At 41.1% G+C, this 14,822-nt stretch overlaps 1 protein-coding gene across 5 annotated transcripts in view; it reads left to right on the top strand.

Moving 5' to 3' along the window:
- LOC103472075 (growth factor receptor-bound protein 10-like) overlaps window positions 1-14,822 on the top strand; it is a 58,082-nt gene that overhangs the window by 26,895 nt on the left and 16,365 nt on the right. For all 5 annotated transcript variants that reach the window (XM_008421453.2, XM_008421452.3, XM_081612278.1 and 2 more), the window contains 2 exons: window positions 8,164-8,320; window positions 12,915-13,030. In XM_008421453.2, the coding sequence (XP_008419675.1) occupies window positions 8,164-8,320; window positions 12,915-13,030 (273 nt within the window). The remainder of the gene's footprint in view (window positions 1-8,163; window positions 8,321-12,914; window positions 13,031-14,822) is intronic.

The raw sequence follows: 14,822 nt of genomic DNA, 5'->3' as shown, positions 1-14,822 counted from the left end.
TAAATAACTTTGTAAGATCCTGTATTCCAGCAATCAACTTGGAAAAAAACATCTTGATGCGACTGTGGAGGCTGTGCTTATTGCTCTATACTAAATTTCCATGTAATGGTTTCTCTGGTGTCCTATTATTAGTTATCTTCAAAGAAATATGCTTAAGCGCTGATTAATCTTGTGTAATAAGAAGAAAGCTCCAAGGCCCACACTCTTAAGGGACTTCTGCCTCCCCTTTGATTTGAGGTCAGCTGATGAATTTCTGCACGCAATGGTCTGCTGACCCACTGCAATCAGTCAAGGTGCATGTTCGCGTCCGTGTCTCTGTGCGCTCAGAGAAAGTCGCTCAGTACAGTTAGCTGGATGTCCATTAGTTCACTGTGTAATCTACCACAAACAATTTCCATCATTACCTGTTAATGAGATGTAATCTGACTGTGGGGGGATTTGGTGCAGATTGACATGCAGGTCGGAGTAATTATTTCTGCTGGTGCTTGTGGGCTTAATAAAGATTTGCTGGAACTTTGTAGTTTTTGCCAAGCACAAAATGTTTTGCAGAGTTGCAATGTGATGATGCAACTTGAAAGTGTTTTCTAAGGATTGTTAGAGTAATTGCTGCTTAACCACACCAGACGTTTTTTTTTTTTTTACTCGACCCCCCCGCCCCCCTTACATTCCATGACTTTGCAAGAAGATAAAGTCGAATGCTGGTCCAAAAGGAGCCTGGGAAATCATTTTTAGCTACATAGTAGCTGTGCAACAATATAACCAGCTCATGAGATTATACATCATATTAGTTTTTTTTTTATTATTTTGGGGAGAACTTTAAATCCTCCATTTCTTTTGTTGTTTTCACAAAGTAAAAAGTTTTGCAAATCACCCACTGTGTTTTTAAAAATCTAATCTAGTCGGTGCATCTTGTTCCAGTTGGAGGCTATCAGTTATCACTAGCCAGTAATGGTAATCCCCCTGCGTTTCAAAAATTGTTCGTACCTCGTTTTAATCCGTCTCTGTTTAAGGCTGACTTTCTGTTCAAATAAAAGTCTCCAATATAGACACAACAGCTTGTCAAGCTCCACACAAACACCATTACATCTGGGGCTCATAATAATAGCTTGCATGTTTTTAGCCAAAGTCTCATAATAGAAGCAACTCCATAACTCTTTGACAAGAAACATTTTGGCATTTTAATGTTGCACGATCTAGTCCTAGGAGATCTTGTTTGTACTCAGACTTCCACAGCCTTGGAGAAACATTACATCTTTCTACACTGTTGATCTATTAATTGATTTGTTGGTTTCCTCTTATCTGAGATTGGGTCATGGGGTAAATGGGTCAAGGTCCAGACATTCCACTGGACAACCTCTAAGGGAGGCTTCCTGAACTCCCTAAATTAATTGACAATTTTTTCATCACGACTAATCTGACGAAGCGATTCAGCCCTACATTTTGTCTGACTTGTGATCACACACAGGGCAAGTCTGGACTTTTTGAAGTGAGGTTTGTTAAAGGGGCAGTATTATGTAGAATCTACTTTTTTGAGATATACATTGTTTTATAAAATTATTCCCTCATTAAAAACATACCGGGGGTGTTTCCTTGATTCTTTAATGCGTGTTTGAGAAATCCTTTAACCTCCTGTAGCAACCATTCAGGTGTGCAAAACGTCTTGGTGGACCTAGCCCCGCCTTTGAGACGCAGCTCCTCGTCTGAGCTGCAGTTTCCAAGCTTTTGCACCTCCCCCACTTGTCTCCTTCAGACTAGCCAGCAGCAATTGGCAAACACCTGGTGGAACTGCACATCTGTGGAGCTCATTATACGAGCTACGCATCAATGAAACATTGGTAAAATGTTGTTAAAGGATTAATAGAGGAGCCGTGTTGTGATGACTTCCTGAAGGTGGAGTTTCAATAAGAGCAGGAGTTTTTAAGAGACAGAAGACAAACTTCACTGCATTAAATGACTAAATCTAATTTATTTTAAGTCATATTTGATATATACAACATTTTAGTGTGACTACAGTGTCTTGATTGTGTTATAAAATATCACTATGTGCCTGCAAAATACATAATACTGCCCCTGTAAAGGTCTTGGTAATGGATCCCCAATCGGTAGTTGAAAGACGTCAAGTCACTGAGAGCTAAATTTGAAGTGAAATGAAGATATGGTTTTAGTGTTGAAAGGTAACAACTAGTCAAACGTACTTTAACTAACTTCAGCATTTTAAAAAACTCAAACTACAAATGTCTGTTAGCTACATGTTAGGTTAATGGATATTAACGTATTCTTGGGTTCTGCATCTCTTGTAGTCACGATAAGGGTATGTATCTTTCCTGTGAAGATGAGTTTTCTTCAATTTCAATGAAAGTTGTTAAATTTAAAGTATTAAATATTGTTTTAATTTTAGCACAAGATTACATCAGGGAAATGAGATTAAAGGTGGAACTTGGCTCGCATTGTATATTTTCAGAGTTGATGAGAATCTCACGGTGTCGATTGCCGGGTCGTATGGAGTTGAGCTCCTCATTGAGGCGCCGCTCTGGTGAAGTGAGATTAAGTTTGGTGGCTCTGCAGCAGTAATCAGCTCTGACTGGCCTGAAATCTGACGAACTCCCACTGACATTGAAACACTGACGATGCTGCAAAAGAGTCCAGAGTGTCCAACCACTAACAGGAAGTCAAATACTGGCAATAGAGATTCGGCAAGGGAAGCACAAGGTGGCGGAAAACTTTTACAGAAATATAGAATCAGTGACGGCTGAATTTGAATGTCCTTACTGCTCAGAATGGTTCTCTAGTGTTCAGACTTCAGGCGCCACTTGGACTTGTGGAGAATCATTAGCTAAATACATTTCAAGTTCAATTGACTAACTTCAGACTGTTCAGTGCTTAAAGCTGCAGTATGTAACTTTATAAAAATGTTTTTTACATATTTGTTGAAACTGTCACTATTTAGTGACATCATAGTACGAGAAAGATAATCTGTAAAAAAAAAAAAAAATCAAGCTTCTCTGGCTTCTCCCAGTGCTAACAAGAAGCAACCAATCAGAGCCAGGAGGTGGGTCTTAGTGCTGTCAATCGTTCCCATTTGCACACCGCTGTTCCAAACCCCCAAACTCCTCTTGATTTTTGCTATGATACAACTTTTCCCCATTAAAAGAGCTTGTTATGAATGCTAAGGCTAGTTAGCATAGCAGATAAACAATTCTCTGGTAACGGCGACTTGTTTCTCCGCCATTTGCACATTTAGCAGCACATTCCCAGGGAGGATTGACAGCGTTAAGATCCTCCTCCTAGCTCTGATTGGTTGATTTTCTGCAGGATTGGTAAACTTCAGATTTCTTCAGACGGGAGTAGGTGAAGCAGATTAGTAATTTCATAAAGTTACATATTACAGCTTTAAGCCCCCTTTTGGCAGTTCAGACAGCCATGATGGCATTTTTAAGAAACTTACAACAAAGATACAAACTGGAAAGTGTCATCAAAAATGTTAACATTTTTGTTTCAATCTCGCAAATCTCGTTCGCTTATTTTAACTTTTCTTTTGCATTTTTTTTTTTTTTGCTTTAGGAGAGAAAAAAAAAGTAGTTTGAAACTCCACAACATCTTGTAGATGTTAGTTGCAGGCAGCCGAGCTTTTGTTGATTCAAAGATGTTGGAGAGGTTATCTTCTGGCTGCGTTCAGTGTTTATACACAGAAAAGCAGACGGTGTGCAGAGTCATCCACTGAGTAAAGAAGTCGTTTTCACTCTGCAGCTCGAGTTACTGAGGAAGAGGCTGGCTCCGGCTTAAAACAACCAGATCAATTGTGCATACGTCTGTGCTTGTGTAAAAATGTGTGCGTGTGTGAGAGGGAGAGAAAGAGGTTTAGGGGCTCATAAACCTCTTGGGCAAGTGGTTCTGACCCAGGTGCAGATTACTGTGTTTGACCTCTGACCCATAGTGTGTGTGTTTGGTCATATGTGCGCAGGTGTCTGCTTGTAACCCCTCAATCCAATATGTTGCAATATGTAGCGTGTGTGTGTGTGTGTGTGTGCGCGTGCGTGCGTGCGTGTGTGTGTGTGTGTGTTGCCATAAGTGGCATAGGAGACAATAAACCCTGTTAGCGTTTCACCTCTCACCCTTTACTATTAAAGTGGAGGGTAAAAAGAGAAGGAAGGGGGGGAAGGGAGAAACGAGGCAAGGTGAGTTGGTTTTAAACGTATAATAGTAAAGCTAAAAATATGTTTTACCTCTAGGACATTTTCAATCCTGTTACATTTACTAGACTTAGTGTCCTGAATTGGGATTTTATGTGTCAAACCAACACAAAGTAGTGCATAATTGTGAGGAGGAATCAAAACAATGCACACGTTTCTAAAATTTGACAGAAAATATGGTTTTGAAGAACCCCGTTTAGTTCATCTTTTAGGTTATGTCTCACAGTTTTGTAGATCTACACACTAACGGTTTCATTTTCAGAAGATAAGATGAGGGAAATTCAGAAATATTCAGAATATAATAACATCCATGAAAATTAGGGATGTTTTGTTGGTCTTAAGATTTTGATCAGGAGTGTAATACATGGGATATATGTTAAATATTGCAATATTCTTGCTGTATTTTGTGTAATCAGCATGGAGGTGCTGTTCATGGTCCTTGTTGAAGGAAAGCACAGTGTGTGTGTGGGGTTTGGCCTCAATACCCCTGCAGCAGGCAGTGTTGATTGTGGAATAGCATTAATTATATATGCATAAAGTTTAGGTGTTTTAGTCAGAATATGCTAAAACTGGCATATTCTGCAACAATCCTGTCTTTATCTTAAAATCTTTCTCTTTTTTCCCCCTTTAAATTCCTGATAACTCCAATAGAAAGCTTCCAACTTTTAAAACTCAGAATTTTGCTCAACTTTATCCAAACTCTTTTCCAAAATGGCTTCCATTTTTTTTTCAGGTTTCCATAAAGGCCAGATTTATGACATGTTATGATAGCAGAATCACTACTGTTGCTTTCTTGATTGATGCTCTTCTCATCCTGCCTTCCCGTCGTGTCTTGGTGAATTCTTCTTCCCTTTTCAGACGATAAATTGAACAAGGTTCTTAAAGCGTTGGACATGGCTTTCAGACCCAGCGCTGCTGGGAAGAAGTTCTCTGCTATAAAAACATCTTATCCATCTTTTGTGTTGGTCCATTACAGAAAATCCTTATAAATACAAAATTAAACAAATCAAATGGAGATGTGAGCAGGGGGGGAAATGAGCGGACCAGAAATCAAGCAGATGGAGAAGGAGGAAGACGTTGGCTCCTTGTGACGCACGCGGTATGTTCATTATCGCTTCCTGCACCCGCTCGTCTCATCATAAATGTCCCTGCACACGCGTGACTCCATGTAGTCGGTAGGAGCCCGTCTCTCTCAGGAGCTGCAGCATGAGTCAGGAGGAAAAGTCCAACACTAATGTGGAAAAAAAGGCGGGTAGGGGGGGGGGGGGACACGCACAAAAAAAACGTTCTGCAGATGGTCTTCATAGTTTACATTTTGTCTTCCTCTTTCAAGAATGTGTGTGTGTGTGTGTGTGTGTGTGTGTGTGTGTGTGTGTGTGTGTGTGTGTGTGTGTGTGTGTGTGTGTGTGTGTGTGTGTGTGTGTGTGTGTGTGTGTGTGTGTGTGTGTGTGTGTGTGTGTGTGTGTGTGTGTGCCTCAAAGTTCTCACGCACACTGTATTAGAGGCCAGCTGGGTTTGGCCTGGGTTCTACACATGAGCCTGATTATGACTCAGTATTGCATTACTGACATTCCTCCATAGATCTTTTTTTTCTCCACTCCTCTTTCTCTCCCCCCCTCTTTGCAATTGTTTAGCTCTTCCTTGACCCTTCCAGTTTCGCCCCAAACGCGTGGCACATTATCCGTTCGCCTCCGCATCCCATTAGTTCCCACTTCAAATTTTTCTTTTTCCCTCTTTTTTCTTTTTTCTTTTGAATGTTCAAGCTGTCGGTGTGCATTACACATGTTGCTATGGCCCTAACACTTCTGCCCAGTATTTCACATGCAGCTGAGGAGGAGGAGGAGGAAGAGGACAGGAGGCAAAGGGAGGGGCTAGAAATTGAAACCGTCAAGCCCGCTCAAAGGAAATGTCAGAAGATGCAGAAGAATAAGGGATGAGTCTCTCCGTCCTGCGATTGGCTCAGTAGTTTGAGCTCGTCTGCATGTGTGCTTGAGGAGTGGTGGGCGTGTCTTAAAAAGAGGGGGCAGAGATGGTGTGGCGCCATCAGTAAAAGGAGCTGACGGAGATAGTTTTTTGGACACAGGGGGGGATCAGGTGGATGAAACACAACCCTGGAGATAAGGGAGTACGTGACAGGTAGCAGCTCCCTGGTTAAAGAAAAAAAAAAATCCCACTCTGGGTTAATCCACTAGGAGGAAGAGGAGGAGGAGAAGGAGGAAAGGAGCGACTGCTCATACCGCTCCTCGCAGCTAAGCACGGGAACAACAGGCAGCCTCCTCCGTCTCTCCTTTACTTTCGTCCTTCCTCTGTCACTTCCTCTCCCTCTCTTTTTCCCCCCGCCCCCGTTACCTCTCCTGCATTCGCCTCGCCAATCTGTCCTTCCTTTCCTCTCTCTCTCTCTCCTCCCTTGCTCAGTCTCCCTCTCTCTCTCCCTTCCTGACTTCCTCCTCCCTCCCTCTGTGTCCCTCCGTGTCACTGGAGAGCGTCTCAGTGTGAAAATGCCATCCTGCTCTCCAGACTGTTGCCTCTTACAGGCTGTGGAGGTAAGGGACCTGTGTGTGTGTGTGTGTTGTGTGTGTTTCTTTTCCAGTTTTCTGTTTTGAAGCTTGTGTCGGGTTTTCCAGAAGCGACTGAGTGTCAGTTTGGAAGCATGCTTTTTCTTTTTTTTTCTTTTTTTTCTTGGTTTAGTGTTTTTAAAAGTTTTCTCAAAACAAAAACTCATGCGTCATACATTAACTTTTTTTTTTTTTTTTTTTTTTACTTGTCAGGGGGCTTGTGGGAAGAGAGGAGGCAGTCTTTGGGGTTTTGCAGAGGGCAGAAAAAGTGCAGTGACGTTGTTTCGGATTTCAGAGTGAGCCTTTGTGTCGCTGCTCTTGCTCCTGGTGATGTTTTGTGTTTTTATTTTTTTCCCAGGCAGTTTATGTTTTAAATCCTTTTGAGTTATTTTATTTCTTTTTAAACTTTGCAGAGCTTTCGTCCCGACTTCATTTTCCGCCCCCTCCCTCTCTCTTTCGCTCCCTCCCTCTCTCCTCCTCCTCCCGTCCAGCCCCCTTGGCCATCACCGGTTTTTCTGTCTTGTTTCATGTCATCTAAAGCAGCGTTTTTTCAGTTGCAGAAAAATATTTCTGCTTCGACGAGGGGCGAAAAACACACAAGCATGCACACTTATATGAGGTTCTCCGGGCGTTGCAGCATCATTTCTGTGGTTTGCAGACACTTTCTGATGTCAGTTCCCCCCTCAGTGAGAGAGAGTCCTGTGCGAGGGTTATCTGTGCAGCAGCTCACTCGAATGAGGGCAACATTACACCCGGTTTAAATGTCGCTTTGGGCACTGGGCTGGAATGGTTCAAAATGGCGCAACAATGGGAGGTTCTCCTGCTTTAAACCCGACCCGCTCGCAGCTCCAAGCGGTGACATTTTTAATGACAAAATTCAACACGTTACAAACTCACCGACTTATTTCAATCTCGAAGTGTGAGTGTGGGATTTTTTAAAAGAAGGATCTTCTTTTTTCTGTAATTTTTTTGTGTAGACTTATCCGAAGGCGTCCGTTTTTTGCGCGTGGGATTTTTTTTTTTCAGAGGTTCAGATGCGTATTTGTTGGTGTTGGACGAAGTTTGGTTGTGTTGTGAACAAAAAGGGCTGAACTGAAGGCGCAGGGGCAGGCCAGCCTTTCTTGGACGTCATCCTTCTGGGGTTTTTTTTTTTTTTTAAAGCCCACTTCATGTTCGAGTGACAGAATCATGTGAACACAGCCTTTTTTAAGGGTGGACCTGGTCATGGAGGTAAATTTAGACACTGCTGTTTAATTATTATTTTCTCTGCATAATCTAATTCCTGGGAGCAACTCGGGACACACCGTGCACCACACTTTTTTTTTATTTATTTATTTTCTCTTCTCTCTCTTTCTCCTGCTCATGGAAAACATGACCTCCACTGTTCTCGTGCTCATTTGTGCTGTGTGTCTCTTCAGATCGTGAAGGTTTGGAGCGAGGATGGCGCCGGCAAAGTGGTGGAGATTCCAGCCGACATGACGGCGAGAGACGTGTGTCAGCTGCTGGTCTACAAGAGCCACTGTGTGGACGACAACGCCTGGACGCTGGTAGAGCACCACCCCGTCCTCGGCCTCGGTAGGGGAACTCGTCCTGGCGTGGCTCTGACGCACCGAGGCGCCTACAGGGAAAATGGCTAATTTTTGCCTCTATAGAAGTCAAACTTTAATCCTATCTTACATTTTGCATGGATTCAGATTATCGCGATCAGATTTAAAGCGATTTTAATTGTCTGGAATTGACGACGGCTACTTTTATCAGACTTAATGGTGTACAAAAGCACCGATATACACAGTTAAAGCATATAAACCAGATTAAATGGGAAAAATTTTCCACTATAGCCGTGTTTATTTGCCTACAGCGGGTCTTTTCTGTGCTTGTGGATCTTTTGGTGCCTCTGCAGAGGTAGATGGACTCTATCTGGGGTGTGCCGGAGTTTAGCAGGGGCTTCAGTGTGGCGCAAAGGAGTGAAACCCTGAGATTTTAAATGAATGGATGTGTTGGAAACTCTGTATGTTATGTCTCCAAATGAATTCATATGTAACTATTTATAAAAAGACGATGTACTAGTCCCACCTGTAACCTAATCCTCAACCTCCAAGCTCATTAGACGTAGCATTACATGCTCCTCCTTTTGTTTTGTTTTTTTTGTGTATTTTAATGACTGTGCTGCATTGCAACTAGAGCCACACAATATGTTGAGTTGCAGTTGTGATCGCAATGTCAGTGTGTACAATATCACACTTTGAAAGGACTGCTCGGGTGCAGTATTTGACGGCAGGATAGGATTTCAGGTGCTTCCCTCCGATGATAAAATTTACATCATGGATGTTTTCTTTTTTTTTCTTCCACCCGATCTGCATCTTTGTGATCAGGATCACAAAGCTGAAGGAGATTGCTTGTCACATTTTAAAGATGCTAAAGAAGGTAGTTGGAAAAATGACCTATTTACTTTAAGTGTCTTACCAAGTGTTTTTGATCCAGCTTCTAGTTCAAATATCTTTATGCATTAAAATAAACTAAAGCTAACTTACAAGTAACTTTTCAGCAAGATATTGGAGCCAGATTTAAGTGAATAATGTTGATGAAAAAGTACTATTTTACTTATAAAAAGACATTTTTCCCATCTAAGTGAAATAATCTGCCAGCAAAATAAGTACTTTTATCAATATCACGGAATTATTGACTTAAAAAAATCTCCTATATCTCACTGAAAAGTTTCTTGTTAGTTGTTAGAAGTTAGTTTTGTCTTATTTCAAGTGTACTAATATATTTCCACTAGAAACAGACAAAAATACTTGCCAAGATTTGTTTTTGCAGTGTCTCTAGAGAACGGTTTCCTTTCTAAAAGCTTCTTGCAGCTTTGCTCCGTCTCCGGCGTCATTCCTAAACGTCTTGCTAAAACTGAAAATGGCTAACTGAGTAAGAGAGGTGATGGCGGTTTGTCTGTGCATTTCAACCTTAAACCCTTGAAGTTGCAGATTGCAGTGTGGATGTGCATAATAAGCTTGTTTGGGCAGGGCGTTGAAGCCGGTGCTCCCAAACGCGTCCCTAGCATGGGCTGAACGCGCGTACGCCTGCATCTCCTGATGAGGGAGGTGTGGCAGTTGCGGGATTATCCGTTTTCCATGTTCTACTTACCATCCCTGCACCCTCCCAAAATAATTTACTCAAGGGGGGCTGAAAAGGGGAAAAGGAGAGAAGAAAGAGCCGCTTTTCCCACTCACTTTTTTTTGCTGGGTCTCCCTTTGAAGCTTTATTAATTTCTTTTTTTTTTTTTCTTAACTGAATCTTTCTTTGTCCTCTTACCAGCATCGTATTTATAGAGTCAAAGAATCGCTTTGTGCGTTTTCCTGCTTGAGCTGTGTTTCTGGAAAAAAAAAAGTACACTGAAGAGATGGAATGTGAGTTGCAGAGAGCGAGGAAGAGGGGGGGGGCGGGCGAAGAACGAAAGAGAGAGAGATGAAGAAAAAGCAGGAGACAGAAAGAAAGAGGAGGTGTTTAGGAGGTGTGGGGAGGGGGAGAGGATTTGGACAGGGCGAGAGGTCTGGACTTAAAGCGTCATACCAGAACCTCGATGGGCCAATGGCGGCTCACCGTCGGACGAGCCCCTAGCTGTCCCGGCCAATCAATCTCCCGTTAACCTTGCACAGGAAATTCCCCTGCTTGTAGCCAGCACGCCTGTGAGCGCGCACACAACCGGAGTCCAGACATTTCCACCCGACGCTCAGCCACAAAGCTGTTTTTAGCACAAACGGTGACCACACTTTCACAAAACAAAAAGTAAAATAAAACCTTAGTTTTATTAAAGCTTGAGTGATTTCAACATGATTTTAAAAAAGTGAGCTGTAGGATAATGGTGTAACCTTTAACCGTCATTGTTCAGGAATAGCTGTAGAGAGACGGAGGAAAGGAGAGCAGTGAGTGGGCAGGTCAGGCTCTTAATGTGTGCTTGTGTATTTGTGGCTTGTACTTTGCTTATGGCTTTGCTGCTCTCAGCAATCAGCCTAAATACATGACATCATCCTTTCTGCAAGGCCCCCCTCCTCATCCTCACTTCCTCCTCCTCCTCCTCCTCCATCTCACACCACTTCTCCTCTCCACCTTCACCTCCTCCCCGCCTGCCTCACAGTGCCTCTGCTTTTTTCCACAGCCCCTCCTCATTCAACATCTCAGAACCCCCTCTCACTTCCTCCCTCCTCCTCCTTTTTTACTCGTCTCATAGTAACAGGCGATTTTTCTTGCTGCGTCATTGTATGCAAGAGTTGAACTGGGGATGTAATGATAAATATAGAGGCAAAGCACCCCTGCTGGTGGCGTGAATGGAGGGAAAAAAGGACAGTTAATCTGAACACTGGTGCTTTGGGACTGATGTGACTAAGTCAGGCTAACATTTCTGACTGGGTTTTTACTCTATGGTGGGTTGTTGCGAACGGGTGTGTCTGCTTGAAGGGTAGAGAGGATGTCAACGCATGTTCTGTCGAAATTTGACACATTTTTGTAATACATTCAACATCTGCCTTAGTTGATAAATTTTTGGGTTAAAACGCTACATCTCTGATGAAATTACTAAGTGTGACATCAGGAGTGAAACTAAATTGCCTTGCACAAGTATTAGTAGGCTTTGATTATTTTCCCATGTTGTTATAATACAACTACACAATGTTGCACATTTTAGTAAAGGTTTAGTCAAATGTGTCAACGGCTTTAATGTTGTGACAGAAACGAGCGACTGGATGGCAACAAAAATATGTTTCGGCTTAACTGAAGACCGGTTCCATGTAAAAGGGGCCTTAGTCGAGAACCTACTCGATTAAATTGATTGTCAATTTACCCAAGAGGCACGCTTTTTTACGACCTCTTGGGTCTTTATGGAAAATAATTTCTTGAAACCTTGCTGAAGTATTTACTCTAGGGTGGAAGAAATAAAAGTTAATTTTACAATACCCAGAGGCACAAATTAATTGCTATTTTTCATTGCTTCTTATATAATGCAACTTTAATTACTTTTCCCTTTTTTCCCAATTCTAAAACGGCCAAATCCTGGGGTGTGTATTTAAGCACAGTACACACATGATTCATTAAATTAACAATGGTGGAAGCAGTGCCAGTAGCTCAATCTTAGTCTTCCAAGTTCACATGTATCATTTCAAAATGAAATTATCATAAAATGCACAATTGGAATATTAATATTGTTACAGCAAGTATCACTTCTGCTATCATACAATATAATCATTTCATTTCTTTCCTCTCTCATTGGCTACCTTTCAAACCATCCCCTCCTTCCCACTTGACTAAAACTTGTAATTATATTTAATCTCCCTGGAACATTTTTGCTGCAGTTTTATTAGTTGACAAAAAATGTCAACAGTTTCATCTCAGCATTAGTCATTCTGGCTTTTTTGTTCAGTTCTTCTTGGCAAAAACTGCCAAAACCCTTTTGGCGACTAAATTAACACAATAACCATTAGAATTTGTGTGTTTTCCTGGGATTTTATTTGATAGGCCAAACAAAATGTGCCTGATTGTGAAGTGGGAGGGAAATTGATATATGGTTTTTAAATGAAAATTTTAAATTAATGTAGGGGTAAATTTACTGAAGGAGAGATGCCAATAGACGAAAAGAGGACACGGCAAATATGTGCAAGGTGTTCTGGCTAGATGAGGCCAAAATTAAACCTCCTGCTCCACATGACAGAATTGGCACTGCTTATAACTAAATACATATCTGGAACAAACTTTTGGAAAATTGTGAAACAGTCGAAACACTGAGTTCCTTTTGGATTAAAAAACCACCTGCTTAGAGGTGCTTTTGTACCACAATAAATGAAACGCTAACCAACATTTTGATGTGTGATGACGACACTTGGAAACATTTTATATTTCAATAGTTGATTTTTGTGTTTTTATGATGTGAAGCACGTTGAACTGAATTGTTGCTGAAATGCGCTATGCGAATAAAATTTGATTTGATTTCGATATAATGGCGCCAAACGGGGCGACATTATTTCCATCTGCATATCTGACTGAAACGTTCCACATAATTCAACATTTGAAGTTATAAGACCATATGAGTGTCGCTGCTGCACGTGAAATAGATTTCAAAGACGAGGTTTTTCTCACCAATGCGTGACGCGATGCTAACTTTGCACATCTGCTCTTGTTCTCACAGAGAGGTGTGTGGAGGACCACGAGCTGGTGGTTCAGGTGCAGGCCTCCATGAGCAGCGACAGCAAATTCCTCTTCAGGAAGAACTATGCCAAATATGAATTCTTCAGGAACCCCCTCGTGAGTTTCTCGCATCCCTGATTTGACCTCTCCATGACTGCTTGCTCTTAGCACGCAGCTCCTTTCTCACAAACACACACGCACGCACGCACGCACGCACACACGCACACACACACACACACACACACACACACACACACACACACACACACACACACACACACACACACACACACACACACACACACACACACACACAGCAGAGTCCCTCTAGTTATTATTTTTCCACCCTTGATAGTTTTGGGTATACACAGCTAAGGGATAATTATTTTGTTTTCACCTTAAATGTAACAAGACGATCACGTTTTCACATTTTGTTTTCTCCTTGACTCAGTCTAGAGGGGCTGAATCTGCTCTGTGATCCTGAGTTTCAGCACATGCTGCTGCTATCATGTTACAAGCACATTGATGACGATAAATCAATGCTCACATGCTGATGTTTGGTGTAATGTTTCACCATGTTTAGGTCAGTATGTCAGGAGGCAAACAGTTGACTAGCAGTAAACATTTAGCCATCGTTTAGACACTTTGAGCTGGGGCAAAGATTCCCTCAAGCTGCCCGCAGATGGAGCATTTCTGTGGTTTATTCACTGCTGTGAAGATCCAGTCCACACTTTTAATCTTCTTTTACTTACTGTGGAAGTTCTGCTTTAAATTTGAAATGCTAATAATGCGACTTTTTTTCATCTAAAGAGGAATAATTTTTTTGTTATTTTACTTGAAGCACTTCTCAAGTTTTTATTCAACTTTTTAAAATTTATTAAACAATGAAAAGTTTAAATAGCTTCAAAAGTAATTAAAGTTGCATACTTATGTTAACCCATAAGGCTGCTTATTTCATGGAATACTTTAAAATAACTTGTCACTTAAAATATTTGGGATTGAATATTCAGGAAGGAAACAAAAGGGATGGTATTTCTTAAACAAAACTTTCATTTTATGACTTAATTGGCTGTAATTAAAGTTGGAGACAGTTCTAACTCAGTTTAATTTGACAAATCAAAAATAGTTTCACTCTAAAAACTATTTAGTTTTTAGTGTGAAAATGTACAGCCAGGATGTACATTTAGAACATCCTGGCTGTTCTAAATGTATTAGAACAGCCAGGATGGGTTAGATTAATGTGAGTTATTGATTATACAGATCTGGCTGGTTGTGTTTGGGAAATGGAACAAAGTTTTTTAATGAGGTTAACTAACTAAGATTGGGAGCAGTTCTGTTTTCTGGATTTTTTTCAACAATTAATATATTTTCATTACAGGTAAAGGCCATTTACCATCATTTGAAACCAGTTTCAAATGAAACCAGGTTGTTTTTTTGTTGGTTTTTTTTGCATTTGCTCATGCAATCTTTGTCTCATCCTAACACCGCGTTGATCTGAAACATTTAATAGGAATGAAAAAAAAAATGAAAGTAAGCAAATATTTGGCCATTATCTGCAAATATAAGAAAAAAATAAGCAGCTATTGCAAAGTAGGATCCAATATGTAAAATTAAAATAAAATGTCCAATAAAAGTGCCAATTTGCTAAGAGAAGATGTGTAAACATGTTTAGCTGGAAGCTTGGGAATATTAACAACACAGTGACTCTGAAACATGTTAAGTTCTCACTGGGTTTTTCTCCTGATGAACAAAACTAGTCAACATATTAAAAGTAACTCTCTGCTGGCTAATTTAGGAGGTAAGCTGGGTGGATATTTGCTGTAAAGAAGCAAAAGAATCAGAGTTATTGAATAAGATCCAGTAAATCAAAGCTGCACAGTGTTAGTTAGCTAGCGATGCAGCCTGAAAT

The sequence above is a fragment of the Poecilia reticulata genome, chromosome 11 (genome assembly GCF_904066995.2).
Source record: "Poecilia reticulata chromosome 11, P_reticulata-male-v2, whole genome shotgun sequence".
In the NCBI taxonomy this organism is placed as follows: Eukaryota; Metazoa; Chordata; class Actinopteri; order Cyprinodontiformes; family Poeciliidae; genus Poecilia; species Poecilia reticulata.
Note: the sequence above shows the minus strand (reverse complement) of the source record. Positions and strands in the feature narration are given on the sequence as shown.